Genomic DNA, 16,107 nt, shown 5'->3' with positions numbered 1-16,107 from the left:
GCCCCCATATGGTTCTCTCAAGCCCACCAAAAACTTGAAAAAAAAAGGGGGGGCAACAAAAGGGCCAAATACAACTGAAAAGGTGGCAGGAAAACTAATACCCTAATGACCCCAAGCATCTCATTCTATGACTGAACTCTTACCAATACATAGGAAATGTGAAACAGAGAAATGTGCTCCAACCCCCTTCTCCCTTCCTCCCTTCAATGAGCCCTTGGTCATCCTACAAACTGTTTCGACAATCTGTATTATCCCCGTAGTTTCCAGCTAACACAAGTTTTGTGCAAAGAACATGGTGCTGTTACAGTACATAGCTGATACGGTTTAATAGTCATAATCAACTTTTATTGATTTTACATAAATAGTGCATAGGATGCCTTTGCAAACCATGTTTTCCCAATATATTTGTTACAACCCACAGCATTTATGAAAGATTTTTTTTTTTTCCAAAGGTGGGGAAAAGGCAAGGGGCCAGGAGGAAGAATTCAAAACTAGCCTTCAGTTAGAAGCTTAGCTATTTGGCAATTATTTCTTTTTAATAGAAAAATTATAGGTTTGTAACTTTGAAATATATCAAAAGTGCAGTGCATCAATTTAATTTAAAAAAACAGCAGTGTCAAATATATGATTTGGGCATCAAATTTCTCTTTCCAAATACATTCAGATTCACATAATTTTACACTTATTAAAATGGTTTTAAATAACCATGGAAACCTATAATGAGATCACCCCAGATCTGGACTCAGTCATAGTCATGATCGTTTTTTAAAAAAATTTGAACTTCTCAGTCAAAATCTAATAGCTGATTACGTCAAATCGCTTCCTGTGTGTAGGAAGGTGCTTCATTTCGTTCCACCTGCCTATTTCTTAGGGAACTGACGAAACCGCCAATGTCGCGTCAGCATCCTGTTTCTTGGATGTCCCCGCTTGACCCAAGGGCCCCGCTGGCATCATTCAGCCGACAGTGCTGAAACAAGGACCCATCTCTGGGTCGGTATTTTTGCAGAGGTGCTGGGGACGGGCACTAAGCACGCTGAGTGTTTCTTAACGCATTCGGGCGGATTAAGGCCAAAGGGCAGGACTCGGTCCCCGAGATTACTTATTCTCTATCTTTTGGAAAATTGTGGTTGAGGCGGCACGCAGCAGACTTGCTAGCTGAAGGGACACATGTGCCTCTTTACATCACACCGAGCGTTCTAAGCATGAGATTTGATTTTCCCTTTGGTCTGCCAGCCTGATCGTCCCACAGCAGTGCCCACGCTGCTGGTTTTCAAATGGTGCCATGGACTCGCTATTTCTCTGGGCCGTGGATTCTCTTTCTCTGTTAAAGATACTTCTCTGGGTCAGAACCTACTCGGTCTTCGCACAGGTGCCATTGGTTAAGTTTTCCTTTTTGCAACCGTTTTCCGCCCGGCTGTCGCGCTTTCCGTCTTGCATGCTCTTCACATAATCCGCTGGGCCCTTCCCTTCAAAGGAGGAGGGGTTCTTGAATGTGCCTCCGATCCTATCCCACAGTGTGAAATACTGTCCATAATTGTACTCGAAGAAGACGTGGTGGTCGGTGTGGTGCGCTGAGCCGTTGATGAACGGCCGTAAGATCTGGGGGACACGGAAATCCCCGTCGTGGATGGAGATCGTCCAGACGTTGACCAGGATGTACAATCCTAAGTACACGACCTTGTGCAGCGGGAAGACGAAAGGGTAGATGTGGTACGGGAGACTCTGCAGGAAGCCGTCCATGGGCTGGAAGGCATGACTTGCAAATGGAGTGGGAATCTTCCAGAGATGATGGGGCTTGTGTAAATGCTACGTGAGGAAAGGACACTGTGAGCACCATAAACACGGAATTCCACCTCAGGCGGAAACAACCTCCCTGAGAAGCCCCTTGAGCATCGCTGAGTGTGGCCCAAGAAACAAAACAATAAAAAAAAGAGTTTGACCATTTTTTTTTTTTTTTTGCTTTTTGGGTCACACCTGGCAATGCACAGGGGTTACTCCTGGCTCATGCACTCAGGAATTACCCCTGGCGGTGCTCAGGGGACCATATGGGATGCTGGGAATCAAACCTGAGTCGGCCGCGTGCAAGGCAAACGCCCTACCCACTGTGCTATTGCTCCAGCCCCGAGTTTGACCATTTTTAACACAGTCCCCCCCCCCACCAAGAAAGAAAATGTACCCGCGTCTGCTTGGGGAGTCAGCAGAGATTCGTAGAAATACAGAGCAGGAAGGAAAAGAGCGGCACTGAAATGCAGGACGTCCCCGCCGCTCACGAATGTCCCTCCTCACCTTATACAGAAGTTTGTGGTGAAGGCCTCTGTGGATCCAGTAGATCATCATGTCAGTGAAGAAGAGGAAGGACAGGACACTAACAATGAGCTGGATCCAGCCTAGAAAGGGCAACAGGGGTGTGATGGGATGCAGATGCAGCTCCGGGACCTGCCTGGCATCTGTCTGCACCGTCCACGAGCCCCGCCACGCCAGCACTGCAGTCTCCTTCCGCCACCCCATCCATCACCAACCCCAGCTCCCCCGATTCTTGGGGATCTGCTTGTCGTCCCGTTTCCCTCTTGGGAAGATGTGAAATGTCCCACCTGAAAGGTTGCTCGAATCGGCTGTGGTGAACCTTAGGGAGAGCGGATGCATACTCCTAGAAGCCACCTGTTTTTCTTTAACTCTCCGAGAACGACGCTAGTTCACTATTTTCACATAGGGCTACTTAAAACCCATCTTTAGGGACTCGGGCGTGGGAAGCTCAGTTCTGAATGTGTTGCATGTGTGAAGCTCTGAGTTTGAACCCGGCACTGTGTGGGCACCCCCCCCCCCATTCCCCCCAGCACTACCGGGCCCACACTGTATTGCCAGGGCGAGCTCTGAACTCCCAGGCCCAACCAGCTGAGTCCCCATAAACTACCCATCCTTACCTGTCATCTCCCCTTAAGAGTTTTGTTTTGTGGTTTTACTGTGTCCGGGGCATCAACAGATGGACTCTAACCCTGAGGTGTCTCTGATCTAGGTGTGCTTGGGCACTTCCTGTGTGCCCCTCACTCCCCTCTGGGGGGAAAGGGGTGTCTCTGGGCGGGTCCCTGGTTGGAGTGTCCCATCTATGCCGGGGTGCCCATCTGAAGCCTGGAGCGAGCACTGGGCACGGTGGGTCCCAAGCTCACTCTGTATTGAGTCTCTCTGAGCTCCCGCGAGCACTGTCAGCCGGGGGAAGCTCTTTCTGCTTCCTTTGTTCAGGTCCAGCACCTGAGCGAAGGAGGGCTGCCAGGAGCAGGTGGGCTGGCCTGCACCCTGGCCACAGGCTAACAGAACAGGTGACTTCCAAACAGATGTTCCGCTCGTGGCTAAAAACCTGCAGGGCAAGGTGGGGAATGAGGGTCTCCAGCTGAGCCCCCCGGCGACCCTGGGGTATGAGAGCAGACTTGGCACTCCTGCCCCCTGGTGGCTGTGGGGAGCAACTACCTGAGCCCGGCAGGTACTATCTATCCCAGAACCCCATCTCCTCCCGGAGCCTGACTCAGGGTTGCCTCAGCGTCTCTGTTCCTTCCACTGAAACCACGTAACTGCCACAGAGTCTACTGCTGCGGCTTCACGACTCATCACCCACATCTCTAGAATGCAATCCTTCCTTTCCATCTGCCTCACCCACCTGACAAGGCTTAGCCTAATTCCCTACCTCAACTGCTGGCTTATGTCCCTGCCTTGAACTGCCCTACGCCTTCCGTGGGAGGGAAACGGTGCCAGCCCTGCTCTGTCCCTATTTGCTGAGCGACCTGGGCACAGCACAGAAACTCTGTGATGATTTACTCACGTGAAGAGGACTTTGTAAGCCTGATGTAGAAGAAATGGACTGACAGAAGTGACAAGCTTACAATTATTGCCAACACATCTGGACAGGTGGCAGTGTCAACTTGTATTCTGACTTGCTTATACAAGACACTGTTTTGAAATAGTTTCAGGATTTCACAAAATATTTAGTCATTGATGGACTGCCTTTAAGAGAGAGAAACGGAACAATCTACAAGCCCAAAATGAAGAGACTGGAGGTCAGAGCGACAGTACAGTGGGTTGGATGCTTGCCTTGCATATAGCCGGCCTGGGTTCAATCCCCGGCATCCCCTACAGTCCCCCCAGCACCGCCAGGAGTGATCCCTGAGCGCAGAGCCAGGAGTAAGCCCTGAGCACCACCAGGTGTGATCCACAAACAGAAAAGAAACAAAACTGAAAGATCACTGAACCGTGTATATATATACAGTATTACACCAAAATGAATATACTACCCATGACTATAGATGTAGGTATAGATTCTGGTAAAGGGGAAAATCAGAGCCCGCATCCCTGTAGTAAGCCTCATTTTCCCAATGTAAGTCCAGGGCACAGTGTTGGGCAGCCAACCACCGCCTCTAGTCCCCTGAGCACTACCAGGAGAGACCCAAGAGCCAGAGCTGGGAGGAGACCCTGAGTGCTGCCAGGTGTTGGGAGGGACACCACCTCCACCCCACCAAAAAATAAATAAATAAATAAATAAAATTTTAAAAGGTATAAAGAAATAGGAAAATGGAAAGATAACACACCAAAAGGCTTACTTTGAAGTGACGGGGTAAAAAAAGAAAGTGGTATTGTCTGACATTCCTGTAATTATCACGCACTGCTCATGTCCCTTTTGGGGTTATGTACACCTGGCTGTGCTCAGCTTCCTCCTGGCCTGCACCCAGGGATCACTCCCACAGTGCCCCGGGGCCCCTATGCACTGCACGGGACAGAACCCAGCCGGCTATGTGCAGGGCAAGTGCCCGACCTGCCCTTCTGTCCTTTACAGATGTCTGAGTTTTACAAAGATAGTCAGGAAACACGCAGGGACCTCTCTCTGCCCACCTAGCCATCCCCCCGGGCACACTTTCTCCTGGAACAGATGTTACAGTTGGGAGCTGGAACTCCCCGTAGGAGCTGGTCGATGTGGACCTATAAAGGTTTGGCCACTGCGCACAGGCGGGGAACAGAGGCGAGCTCCGTGGGGGCCGGGACACCTGGGCCTGGCTCAGGACCTAGGGGTATTTCTGGCACTGCCCGGGAAAGCAGATAAGCAAGGGAGGAAGACACCCGCCAATTTTCCAAACAAGGAAGAAAGAGGCAGGCCTGATGGTCCAGGGAGGGCGCGGGGTGCCTCGGTGCCTCTACTCACCGCTGGGAAACTCTCCGATGTCATCATACAACTTGCTGTAGCCCCTCAGCTCCAGCAGGAAGAGCGAGACGGTGGGGATGCTGATCCAGGGCAGCGACCGCACAGTGAGCGCGATCTCCCGCGAGATCTGATTCTGCCAAGGAAAGGGCCACGCTCAGATGCTTCCCGGGCACTCAACCTCCTCCCCGCAAACGGTTCCTATTAAAACTTCAGTATGTGGGGCCCGAGCGAGAGCACAGCGCGGAAGGCCTTTGCCTTCCCCGAGGCCGATCCCCGGCATCCCATGTGCTCCCCCGGGCACGGCCAGGAGCAATCCCTGAATGCAGAGCCAGGAGTAAGTCCTGAGCACTGCCAGGTGTCACCCCCAAAATATAAAAGCAAAAAAACCAACCACTTTAATATGTGGGGATAGGTGTTTACAAGAAACATTCCTTTCATACTGACCAAACGCAGTAAATATCTTAAATTCTGAAACTTTTCTCCTTTCCACAAAATCAGTACTCTAAGTATCTATGCACTGATAGTCACTTTTATACATCCTCAACCCTCGGGCTGGAGCGCTTTAGAATCACAAAAACAAATAGCTGAAGTCGAAAAATGATTAAAAAGAAATCTAAAACTACCGAGTTTGAATTAATCAAAGAAGATTAATCACAACTGGGCATGGGTTGATCTAGAACTCAGCACATAAGTTCTTGACTATGTAACTAGTAAGTACCAGGTGTGCTACTTTAATGGGATAATTTGACTCTGATAAGGGGAGAGGGGCTCAGTTGGTGGGAGGGTATGCCTGCATAGGGGGGCCCGGGTTCAATCCTCGGCACCCTGGAGTCCCTGAAGCATGCTCGGAAGATGTAAGACACCCCCTGACTCTGCTGGGTATGGCCCCTCTCCTCTCTGCCCCCCAGAATAAAATAAACAGAAAAGCAAATAGGGGCAGGGCAAAAGGGATTAGCCCCATCCCAGATATATAAGCCATTTGCGGTCTCGAATACTCCGTGTCAGTTATGAACCGGCTTAGCTGCACATCTCAGGAATACACTGTACTGTCACTTTTCACTGAGATCAGGAGTCGAACACTGGCGGGGGGAACTCACCTTTAAAAACTGTGGATGTTTCATCATTGAATGATCAAAGACAAAGTAATAGCTTAGTGTTGCAAAGAAGAAATAAATAGTATAACCACCGAGATTCGTTATAATCAGGAGGCTAATAATTTGTCGGAAAATGTCACCTTCTGGCCAAGTGGTTGGGTATACGTAAGGTGTAAAAAAATAATAATCCGCAGCATTGAGGACAAGATCCATGGTGGCCCCTGAAAGAGAAACGCGCATAATTATTGTCGGTCTGCATGGATGTTTCGCAAATCGACAGTTTTCTCAGGAAACAGGACTTTTCTGAACGGAGGAAAGCTCAGTTCCATAAACCCACAGCCCTTCACTCCCCGAAGTGCTAGTCTGAGAAATTTGAATTTGAAATCTCATCTCTAGCCTCATCTTTTCGCTTTATACATGGATGCAGCTTCGGGGTCCCGCTGCCATCTTTGTGTTCCTTAACGTGGAGCAAGTGGCACTTGGCATGCCAACACCAGAGCCCTCTGGCTTCAGCAGCTTCTCTCCCTAAGGTCCTCCTTGGCAGAGGTCTGCTGCCAGGCTGAGCAAACAGCTGAAGGTCGTAAAGGGCTTCCCTGCTGCCACCAGACGCCAGGGCCCCTCACCATCCGGGACAGAAGAAAAAGGTCACCCCCCCAGGAAAGAGTCAAGGGAGATGCCGACTACAGCAGGGGTCTTCTCTCTGTAATCAACAGGCCAGGCAGGGGCTAGCAAGCCCAGGACACGTGGGATAAGGCTCGAGGCAGCCAGAACCAGGCCACACCTGGACATCCGTGTACGACGGGCCATTATTGCTCCACTTCAGAGCTAAGGTGTGAACTGCGTCTAAGGGAAAGGTTAGCTAGTGTGAACTGCACCTTTAAAGGGAAAGGTCTGCTAACCTCAGCAGCATTTCCGATCAACTTCCGCCAACTGAGCACATGGTTGAGGGTGATCATGAGCATCACCGGTGGTCTCGTTCGGCAATGTTTCTTTCGCTCAGCGGCTGTGAGCCAACGACTGAATCTTACCATCAACCCTCATTGTTCTCTGCGCTGTGTGGCGAGGAAAAGGTACCCCAAAAGATAAGGTGAAGCTGTGTTTGACCCAACTAGGGGCAAAACCAGCCTGAGAACATTCATCCACATTCAGTTTCGGGTGTGGATACTGGCCTTTATCTCCTTCCTCGACAGAGCCATGTGAAACAAACATCAATTACAGAATAAACATCAATTAGGGAATGAAATAGCCCACGGCAAAGAAATGGTTTTAATGATGTTTACCCAGTGCTTGGGGGATGTTATGCGAGTGCTGGGGACCGGACCTGGGTCAGCTGTGTGCACGGCAAGCACCTAATCCCCTGGACTATCTCTCCAGCCCTAGTTTACTTGCTTTTTCTGCCGCCCACATCTCCCAACGAATACCCCCACTAAAATCTCAGAGACTTACAAAGTGTCTGAAAAAGTAACACATGCATCTCAAAGTGATAAGGTGCTATGACAGGACCCAAAACAGTGAGGCCTCCGTCTCACGCCCGTCTCTCCAAGCCAGTCGCCAGCTCACTGAGCTCGCTGGGCAATCAAGTTAACTTCCCACAAATCCTTCTAACGTCTTAAAATCTGAGATCAATCGCACATTTTCATTTTCCACTCTCCTTCCCAAAAAATGACATGCAATATGCACGGAATAGTCATTTTCTTTCCCTTCCTTATTATACCTTGGAGAACTTCAGAGTTCACCTTCGGAGAGAACATCTGTTTTTCTTATTTTCCGCTATTTTTACTTTGGCAGTAGGGTCCAACCCAGGGTCTCCAGCTACCCAAAATGTGTCCCGTACCAACTAGGCTACATCCTTGGCCCCATCCTTTATTTGCTTTTAATTCATTGGCTTTACTGAGCCAAAGTTCACCTTGAAATCCACAAACTAGTGGGTACTATCTGGGAAGTTTTTTCCTTTTCTCTTTATGCACGATCTCAGTCACCACCACGCCCCAATCTGGGAGCAATTGCATCACTCTCCGAAGCAAGCCTAAAGAACACGACTGAGCTTGAGTGTCTGGATGTTTTCTTTTTAAAAAAATTTGGACCAAAAAAATAAATAAATAAAAAGGCAGGGGCTGGAGTGATAGTACAACAGGTTGGGCATTTGCCTTGGTTTTTCAATCCCAAATGGTCCCCTTGGTCCCCCAAGCACTGCCAGGAGTGATTCCTGAGTGCAGAGCCAGGAGTAACCCCTGAGCATCGCCGGGTGTGACCCAAAAAGCAGAAAGAAAAAAAAAAAAAAGGCACGGCGATAGTGCAGCACATAGGGCATTTGCCTTGCCCGCAGCCAACCTGGGTTCAATCCCAGGCATCCCACAGGGTCCCCCGCAGCACTGCCAGAAGTGATCCCTGAGCACAGAGCCAGGAATGATCCAAAAAAATAAAACAAACAGAAAGTGGCCCACACCTGGCAGTGCTCAGGGGACCATAAGGTCACAGAGATCAAGCCTGGGGCTCCTGCTTGCCAAGCCTGGTGTCCAGTCCTCTGAGCCACCTCCTTTCACATTCCTTCTCCTCCCTGGCTCCTCGTCCCTTCATCCTCCTCCTCCTCTCTCTGGAGCTCCAGTCAGACTAATGTTGGTTATTCTCGGCGATTTAGCCCAAGTCTCGGAGCTCCGCTTAAGTTTCCTTAATTCTCCTTTCCTTCTGCTCCCGAGACAGTCATCTCAAAGGATCTAGTTTCAGCTTCTCTGATGCTCTGTTATGTCAGCTTGAATTTCATGCTATTTGGCAGTTTTTCATTTCAGGGTCTATATTTCACCTCTGAGTGTCTGGATTCTTTTTAAGAACATGTTCAGTGTTCAACAATTAATTTTTGACTTATCTGTGGTCTTGGAGACTAAGATATATCGTACAATGATGTCACATTATCATCTTTCGTTATTAGTAGTAAAAAAAAAAATCCTCCAAAATCTATTTGCAGGTTCATTTCCGGGCCTCATTGCCAGTTTCAATAGGAAGCATTATTAATGCATACGTGTACCAACATCATTTCAAATGATGGATGACACTGACATTATGCACTGTGTTATCATAGTATCTAGAAATGCGTTCATAACGCTGGAAGCAGGGTCTCTGCAGTGACCTCTCAGTGGCCGCTTCAATGCCTGGGCTCTAATTACTGAAGGCAGCGCAAACACTTGCTTATCCCAGAGGGTCACACGTCCTGGCAGAAGAGGCCGCCTATTGTCATGGAGGGAAGAACAGGCTCAAAGTGTTTCTCTGAGCGCAACACCGAGGAGGCTACAAGAAAGCATTATCCAAGAATAGTTTAAATTCTTCCACTTTCTTGCAGTCCCATCTGTCAAGAGTTGGGACCACCGGCCTCGCTGGGTAAGATCTGGCACGGGGAGCCCATTCCAAACCATCGGCTTTCCCTAATCTCGACCAACTTATCATGACGGTGCCTAGACTCAGACTCGGGCACCAAGCACGAGAGCTGACTTTTACCTCATTTGAAATGCAGTGCTTCTCCCACGGTGCAACACCCTCCAGGCAGGAGAAGCAAGTACAACATCATTTCATCACCGCTGTAAACTTACTCAGCACTCGGGGTTTTCATCAGACGTTTTCTCAGTAAATTCATCAGGGGGAATGTTTAGGTGCTTCACGAGCAGCCTGATTTTCTTCGTCATTTCAGATCTTTTCCACCACACTGTTTCTACATTTCTGAGCCCTTCCTTCATTCCCTTTCATTATATATTTATTACTCTTCTGGCGGTGCGAGGGATCAAACCCAGGGCTTCACACGCCCAAAGCCAGTCCTCTGGCCCCACTGTCCTTCCTTCTCAAGACCTACTCATCGCCAGCAGCAGTTCTTCGAGATAGGTCCTCCCTCACTTGTTTCACGAGACCGCAGCAACCAGGGGCCTTAAAGTTTTCCTCCTTATTCAGCCCCACTCAATCGCAGCCAGGTTTCTGCTCTTCCTTTCTGGCCCCAAGCAATGGTTAGGAAACCATTCCTCATTGTTGCTGGTCCTTACTCAAGTGAAAAATGTCAACAGTATGCCACCCCCAAACTTCCTTTAAACTTTCTTCCCATCCCTTTCTCCATCGTGGCTGGTGCAGATGACGAAGGATTGCACACACACGGTGCTCTCCAGGGCTCGCTCCTGGGGCTTGGGGCCACCACACATGCTGTCCCGAGCTCACGGGGGGCTTGCATGCCTCATGCACACTTCCTGGCTCTGATGCTCACACCACTTGGAGCTGTGGTACCTGCGGGACTCACACCTGTGCTGCTGAAACAGGCCTGTCTGTGGGGCAGCAGGAAATGACGCACTGCAGCCTTGAGCCAGGGATCAAGGGATCACAGATGGTAGAGCTGCCAGGCTTGCACCTGGGGAACGGAGAGGCACTGGGGATTGAACCTGCAACCCTCACGCTAAATCACTGAGCTATTCCTTGCCCTTTGATCCACAGCCATTCCGACACCGCCTTCCTCTGTAGGATGTCTGGTGAACAAACCAGAACAAAACAGTCCTGCAATAGGTGTGTGGTTCAGTGACAGACGTCGCCCTTCATTCTGCTACCCAAGGGCTGGCTGTGACCATCTATTCCACTTTCCCAGGCAACTAAAGGCTGAGTGACGAGACAGAGGAGCAAACAGCACAGTACCCCTGGGTGCACCGGGCCACCGTGCACACTGCATCACCAGCCAAACTTTGAAAAACCCAAACAGGAGACCGGCACCATTGTACAGCACGGAGGGCATTTGCCTTGCTCTCAGCCAATCTGGGTTCCATGCCGGGCATCCCATCTGGTCCCCCATGCATCGCCAGGAGTAAGCCCTGAGAACGGCCAGGTGTGGCCCCAAGTAATATAAAAACAAAACCCACTTGCATTTTGGTGCCTTTTAGATGCTGAAACAGGCTAAAACACTGAGGACCTGTGTGCTTTTGTGTGACATCACTGTTGCTTATTTAGCACACACAGATATTTGGATAATTCTGACCTTTTGCTCTGATCACATTGCAATGAACTTCACTGAGTAGAACTAGTTCAAAGATTATCTGCATTGGTTACTTTAGTCAACAACCCTAAAAGCTCTCTATGGCAACTCCCTACATGTTTCCTCCCAGAGAATATCATCACACCTTTTTTTTTTCATCGACCTGATAGCAAAGAAATATTTCAGTGTATATTTAAATTTATATCTGAGTTAGCTTGAGCATCACTTTACATACTTAGAATAATTAATCTTTTCCCCCCTGACCTCTGTTTTTATCCTTTGCCCATTTTCACACTGGATTTTCAGTTCCTTAAAAATCAAATTCTAGAAACTCATTATTTATTTCAGGGTCAAGGCTCTGCCTGGTGGTTCTCAGGCCCAGGGATACATCTGGTCCTGCTACATGCAAAGCCTGTGCTCTGCCCTTTGTCCCTCAGAAGCAATTCTAGAAATGACAAGTAGTTCCTTGTTTGTAATGAATTACCAGCAGTTTGTTAGGAAAAGAAAATTTTAATGATTGGCAAATGCCAGATAATATAAAATATCCTTCCTGGAACACCAAGAAAAATGTGGTTGGAGGTCATGTGGGGGAAGGGTGATGCGGGCCGAATATAGACTAGAGACTGAACACAATGGCCACTCAACACCTTTATTGCAAACCACAACACCTAATCAGAGAGAGAGAACAAAAAGGAATACCTGCCATAGTGGCAGTGTGGGGTGGGGAGAGATGGGACTGGGGAGGGTGGGAGGGATGGTGGGTTTACTGGTGGTGGAGAATGGGCACTGGTGAAGGGATGGTTTTCGAACTTTGTATGGGGGAAACATGAGCACAAAAATGTATAAATCTGTAACTGTACCCTCACGTTGACTCACTAATTAAAAATAAACTATAAAAAAAGAAAATAAATATTGAAAATTAAAAAAGTGAAAAAAAAATAAAAAATAAAATATCCTTCCTATCTTGTTAATTCATCCCAACAGCACTTAAGTATGAAGCAATATACTACAACATGATCTCAAAGTGCAATTCAGTAAGATTATATTTAAGCTCACATCCATGGAATGGAAACAGAAAAAGTTATTGCTGAGGTTTAGAGACAACTTGGAGTGTGTATATATGTATATATGTACACACACATATATGTACATATATATATATAGAGAGAGAGAGAGAGAGCAAGAGCCTTTCGCACCACAGAGGGAACATAGTAGGTGCTACAGCTACTGTTGGGAGTCAAAGGTGAGTTGAAATTTACGTCAGGACAAAAAGGGTGCAATTTGATATTTCTTTGAAATAAAATCAATAATAGCTAATATTAAACATACTGTAAACGTAACTCACTTAAGACTTTCCAGAATCCCCACCTTATGTACTCGTAGTATTATTTTGCAGAAGAAAAAGCTGGGCAAAAAAAGTAACACACTAGGTCAAAACCAAAACAGGAGTGCAAAGTCCATGGATTTCAATCCCGTTCTACTGTCTTCACTGTCTCACCCCTTCAATTCCTTAATTTAAAAGAATTCCTGATGAGGCCCTTACAGTCACATGTTTTGGAGTTCATACTCGCTGAACTCATAGACTCCATCCATCCTAGGATCCCCACCAGAAATGGAAGCTTCTATCAGATAACAATTGTTCTAATATAACAATTTTTACATAATAATAAAAGTTATTATCTTTGCAAAAAAAAACCCCAAATTTTAAATGCCAAGTCAATAAAATATAATTAGCTTTAGCTTAACTACTACTTTATCTACTACTGTTTTTCTGCTTTGCTTTAAAAATATAGATAATAACCATTTATTGATATAGGTATTTTAAAGTGGTGGGTTTTGGTTTGGGGGCCATACCCTGCTGTGTTCAGGGGTTACTCCTGGCTCTGCACTCAGACATCACTCCAGGCGGTGCTCAGGGGGCCATACCGGATGCTGGGGATCAAACCAGGGTCAGCCTCAGCAAAGCAAGTGCCCTACCCGCTGTACTATCGCTGGAGCCCTAAGTGGTGGTTTTCAACCATCAGCCAAGACCCAGAGCTAGTAAGGCTAATAATCACTGATCTGCCACAATGGTTATCAGTGCCTGTGTCCATGGACCAATGCTCAGGTTAGATGCTGGTTCTCAGGTGTAATAAGATCGAAAACCAACAATTCAAACATTCACACTATCTGTGAATTTTACTTAACTCTCACACCCCTGATGCAGGAACTTCTGGGACACGCATCTAAGTAACTTGTTCCTTTCACTTACTGTACAGCTGGCATGTGTATCTCAGAGTCTGGTCTCATAGCTACATTGTATTCGAAGGTGTCAGACACGTACTGGAGGGAATTCTCAAGTGTCTCCGGTTAAATGCATTACATAATGAATGAATGGAAAAGTATTCTGCAAACCACGGAGTCCATCCTTTTAAATCTGCTGCTTAGGAACCTACTTTTGAAAGGTTATATAAATACAGGTAATCTAATAGAAGGCTCTGGATGAAAACACCTGGCTATCAGGGGCTGGGAAGATGGCCTAAGGGCAGGAGCAGAGCTGAAGAGGGACCCCAGAGCACCGGAAATGCTGGGAATGGCCCAGCACGCCCCCCTCAGCCCACCCCAAACTTTTCCAACCCTGAAAACTACCCACTGAGGTTCTCTTTTCTTCCCCTGTAGCCGGTCCAAATTTACTCCGGGACTGCATAAAGTCATCAGTTCCTTTTATGATGCAAATAAAAAAAAATTTTTTTTTTAAAAAAAGAACCACCCGACTTCCCTTCCAGGCTACTGTGGGCACTCCGGGGCCGGTTCCGATGCTCGCGGATGCTAAGTAAGAATACCCAGTTCCCCGATCTCCAAGTCCTCTGCCCCTTTCCTGCACGGGTCCCTCCGGGGGCAAAGGGGGCAGACAGCCTTCCCGGGGCCGCGGGCGAGCCCTCTGCTTCCCTTCCCGCCCATTCCCGGGTCAGTCTCAGCCGCAGGCCCCCTCGGACGCCCAGGGACGCCCACCCTGGCCGGGCTGAGGCCCCCCCCCCGAGCTCTCGAGCCCCACCTCCCCCCGGCCTGGCCGGCCGGCAGAGTGCCCCGCGCCGGGGCTCGCTCCACCTTGGCGGGTCCCGGGACGCCAGGACGGGCCCAGGCGCTCCCGGCCGCCGGCCCGGGGTCAGCTCCGCCGGGGTCAGCCAACCGGGGTCGCCCCGGGCCTGCGGTGCCCGGCGTCCAGGGGGCGTCCAGGGGGCGTCCAGTGGGAGCCCGCGGCGCGCGCGCAGCCCACGGGCCAGGCGCCCCCACGCGTCCGCACCCCCACGCGCGCCCGCCCGCCCGCCGCCCCCGAGCCCGGACCCCGCCCCGCGCCCCCCGCCCCGCCCGCCCTACCTGCAGGTCGCGCCCGCGCCGCCGACTCCCGGGTCCCGGCGCCTCCGGCGGCCGCGGGGAGCGCGCGGGCGCGGCCGGGGGCGGGGCCAGCCTCACGCTCGGAGCGCCAGCGGCCCGCAGCCAATCAGCGGCCGGCGGCATAAGCTGATATGACGGCGGATCGCGCGACTCGCCGGCCGCGCCGCTCCCGGTCACGTGGCCCGGCGCGCCCGGCCCCGCCCCCCGCGCGCGGTTTCCCCTCTCCCCCCACCCCCGTCCGCGCCCCCTTGGTAGATCGTGTCCTGAGCCCGCCGCCCGGTTCACCTGATGTGGACCCCACCCGGAAAGGGGGTCCGGGACGCGGGCCGGCTGGGAAGGGGACTTGCGGTGACGGGTTCCGTGTGGGCCCTGGCGCGCAGAAACAGGAAGAAAACACACACGCACACTTGCACACACACACCATATATATACACGCATACACATGGACCTTCTACAGAAACGGGAAGAAAACACCTCCAGACACACACATACATCCACACACCTGCATGCATATACCCACACATACACACGGTCCATCCACAGACACAGGAAGAAAGCACACAGACCTCTAGTTACACCCGCACACACACACCCCATACACACACACACACACACACACACACGGTCCATCCGCAGAAACAGGAAGAAAACACACGCACACTTGCACACACACACCATACACATACACGCATACACACGGTCCAGCTGCAGAAACAGGAAGAAAACACACCTCCAGACACACATACATCCATATACCTGCACAAGCACACACCCCATACACATAAACACGCACACTGCCCATCTGCAAAAATGGGAAGAAAACACACCTCCAGACACATACATACACCCTACACACATACACACACATGGTCCAACCACAGATACAGAAAGAAAACAAACCTCCAGACACATCTGCACACACACACACCATACACATACATACACACACACACACACGGTCCATCTGCAGAAACAGAAAGAAAACACATACACACAAACACATGCCCCATACACATAAACACGTACATACCCCGTCTATCTGCAAAACAGGAAGAAAACACCTCCACACACACACACACAATTGCACACACACCATACAAATACACACATGCACACACATGGTTCATCTGCAGAAACAGGAAGAAAACACAAACCTACACACATATACACTTGCCATGTGCACACACACACAACATTTATCCATAGAAACAGCAAGAAAACACATACACACACTGGTCTATCCACAGAAATAGGAAGAACACACACACACATACACACAGAGACTCCTCCAGAGAGGAAGAAAAGAAAGTCTCAGGAGACAGTGCAATTACGAGACCTATCCATATCTTAAGGAGGGGAGAAAGGACCCAGGTGGGGGAAATCGCTCTGAGCCACGAGTCTCCTGGGCACACGTGTTGCCGTTGATGGATGCTAAGTTGATGCTCAGCCCATGATCATGACTTTCC

General features: G+C 49.6%; 1 protein-coding gene across 1 annotated transcript; it reads right to left on the bottom strand.

The window, feature by feature from the left end:
* Positions 1–313: 313 nt before the first annotated feature.
* Positions 314–14,707, bottom strand: SC5D (sterol-C5-desaturase). The gene is made up of 5 exons (XM_055133223.1): positions 14,624–14,707; positions 6,280–6,497; positions 5,183–5,315; positions 2,287–2,387; positions 314–1,806 (listed from the first exon to the last, which is right to left on the bottom strand). Exons 2-5 carry the CDS (start codon positions 6,487–6,489, stop codon positions 1,351–1,353), a joined length of 900 nt encoding a protein of 299 aa, XP_054989198.1. The 5' UTR covers positions 6,490–6,497; positions 14,624–14,707; the 3' UTR covers positions 314–1,350.
* Positions 14,708–16,107: the final 1,400 nt, after the last annotated feature.

This window comes from Sorex araneus, chromosome 3 (assembly GCF_027595985.1).
Source record: "Sorex araneus isolate mSorAra2 chromosome 3, mSorAra2.pri, whole genome shotgun sequence".
NCBI classification, from domain to species: domain Eukaryota; kingdom Metazoa; phylum Chordata; class Mammalia; order Eulipotyphla; family Soricidae; genus Sorex; species Sorex araneus.
This window is presented reverse-complemented; position numbering and strand designations above follow the sequence as displayed.

What these genes read in the sequence shown, in the direction of transcription:
- SC5D (XM_055133223.1), bottom strand. Translation starts at nt 6,489, where the DNA reads ATGGATCTTGTCCTCAATGCTGCGGATTATTATTTTTTTACACCTTAC. An exon ending in CATCGGAGAGTTTCCCAGCG is followed by an intron (nt 2,388 to 5,182) that starts GTGAGTAGAGGC and finishes TGCCCTTTCTAG; the next exon opens with GCTGGATCCAGCTCATTGTT. An exon ending in ACCACAAACTTCTGTATAAG is followed by an intron (nt 1,807 to 2,286) that starts GTGAGGAGGGAC and finishes TTCCTCACGTAG; the next exon opens with CATTTACACAAGCCCCATCA.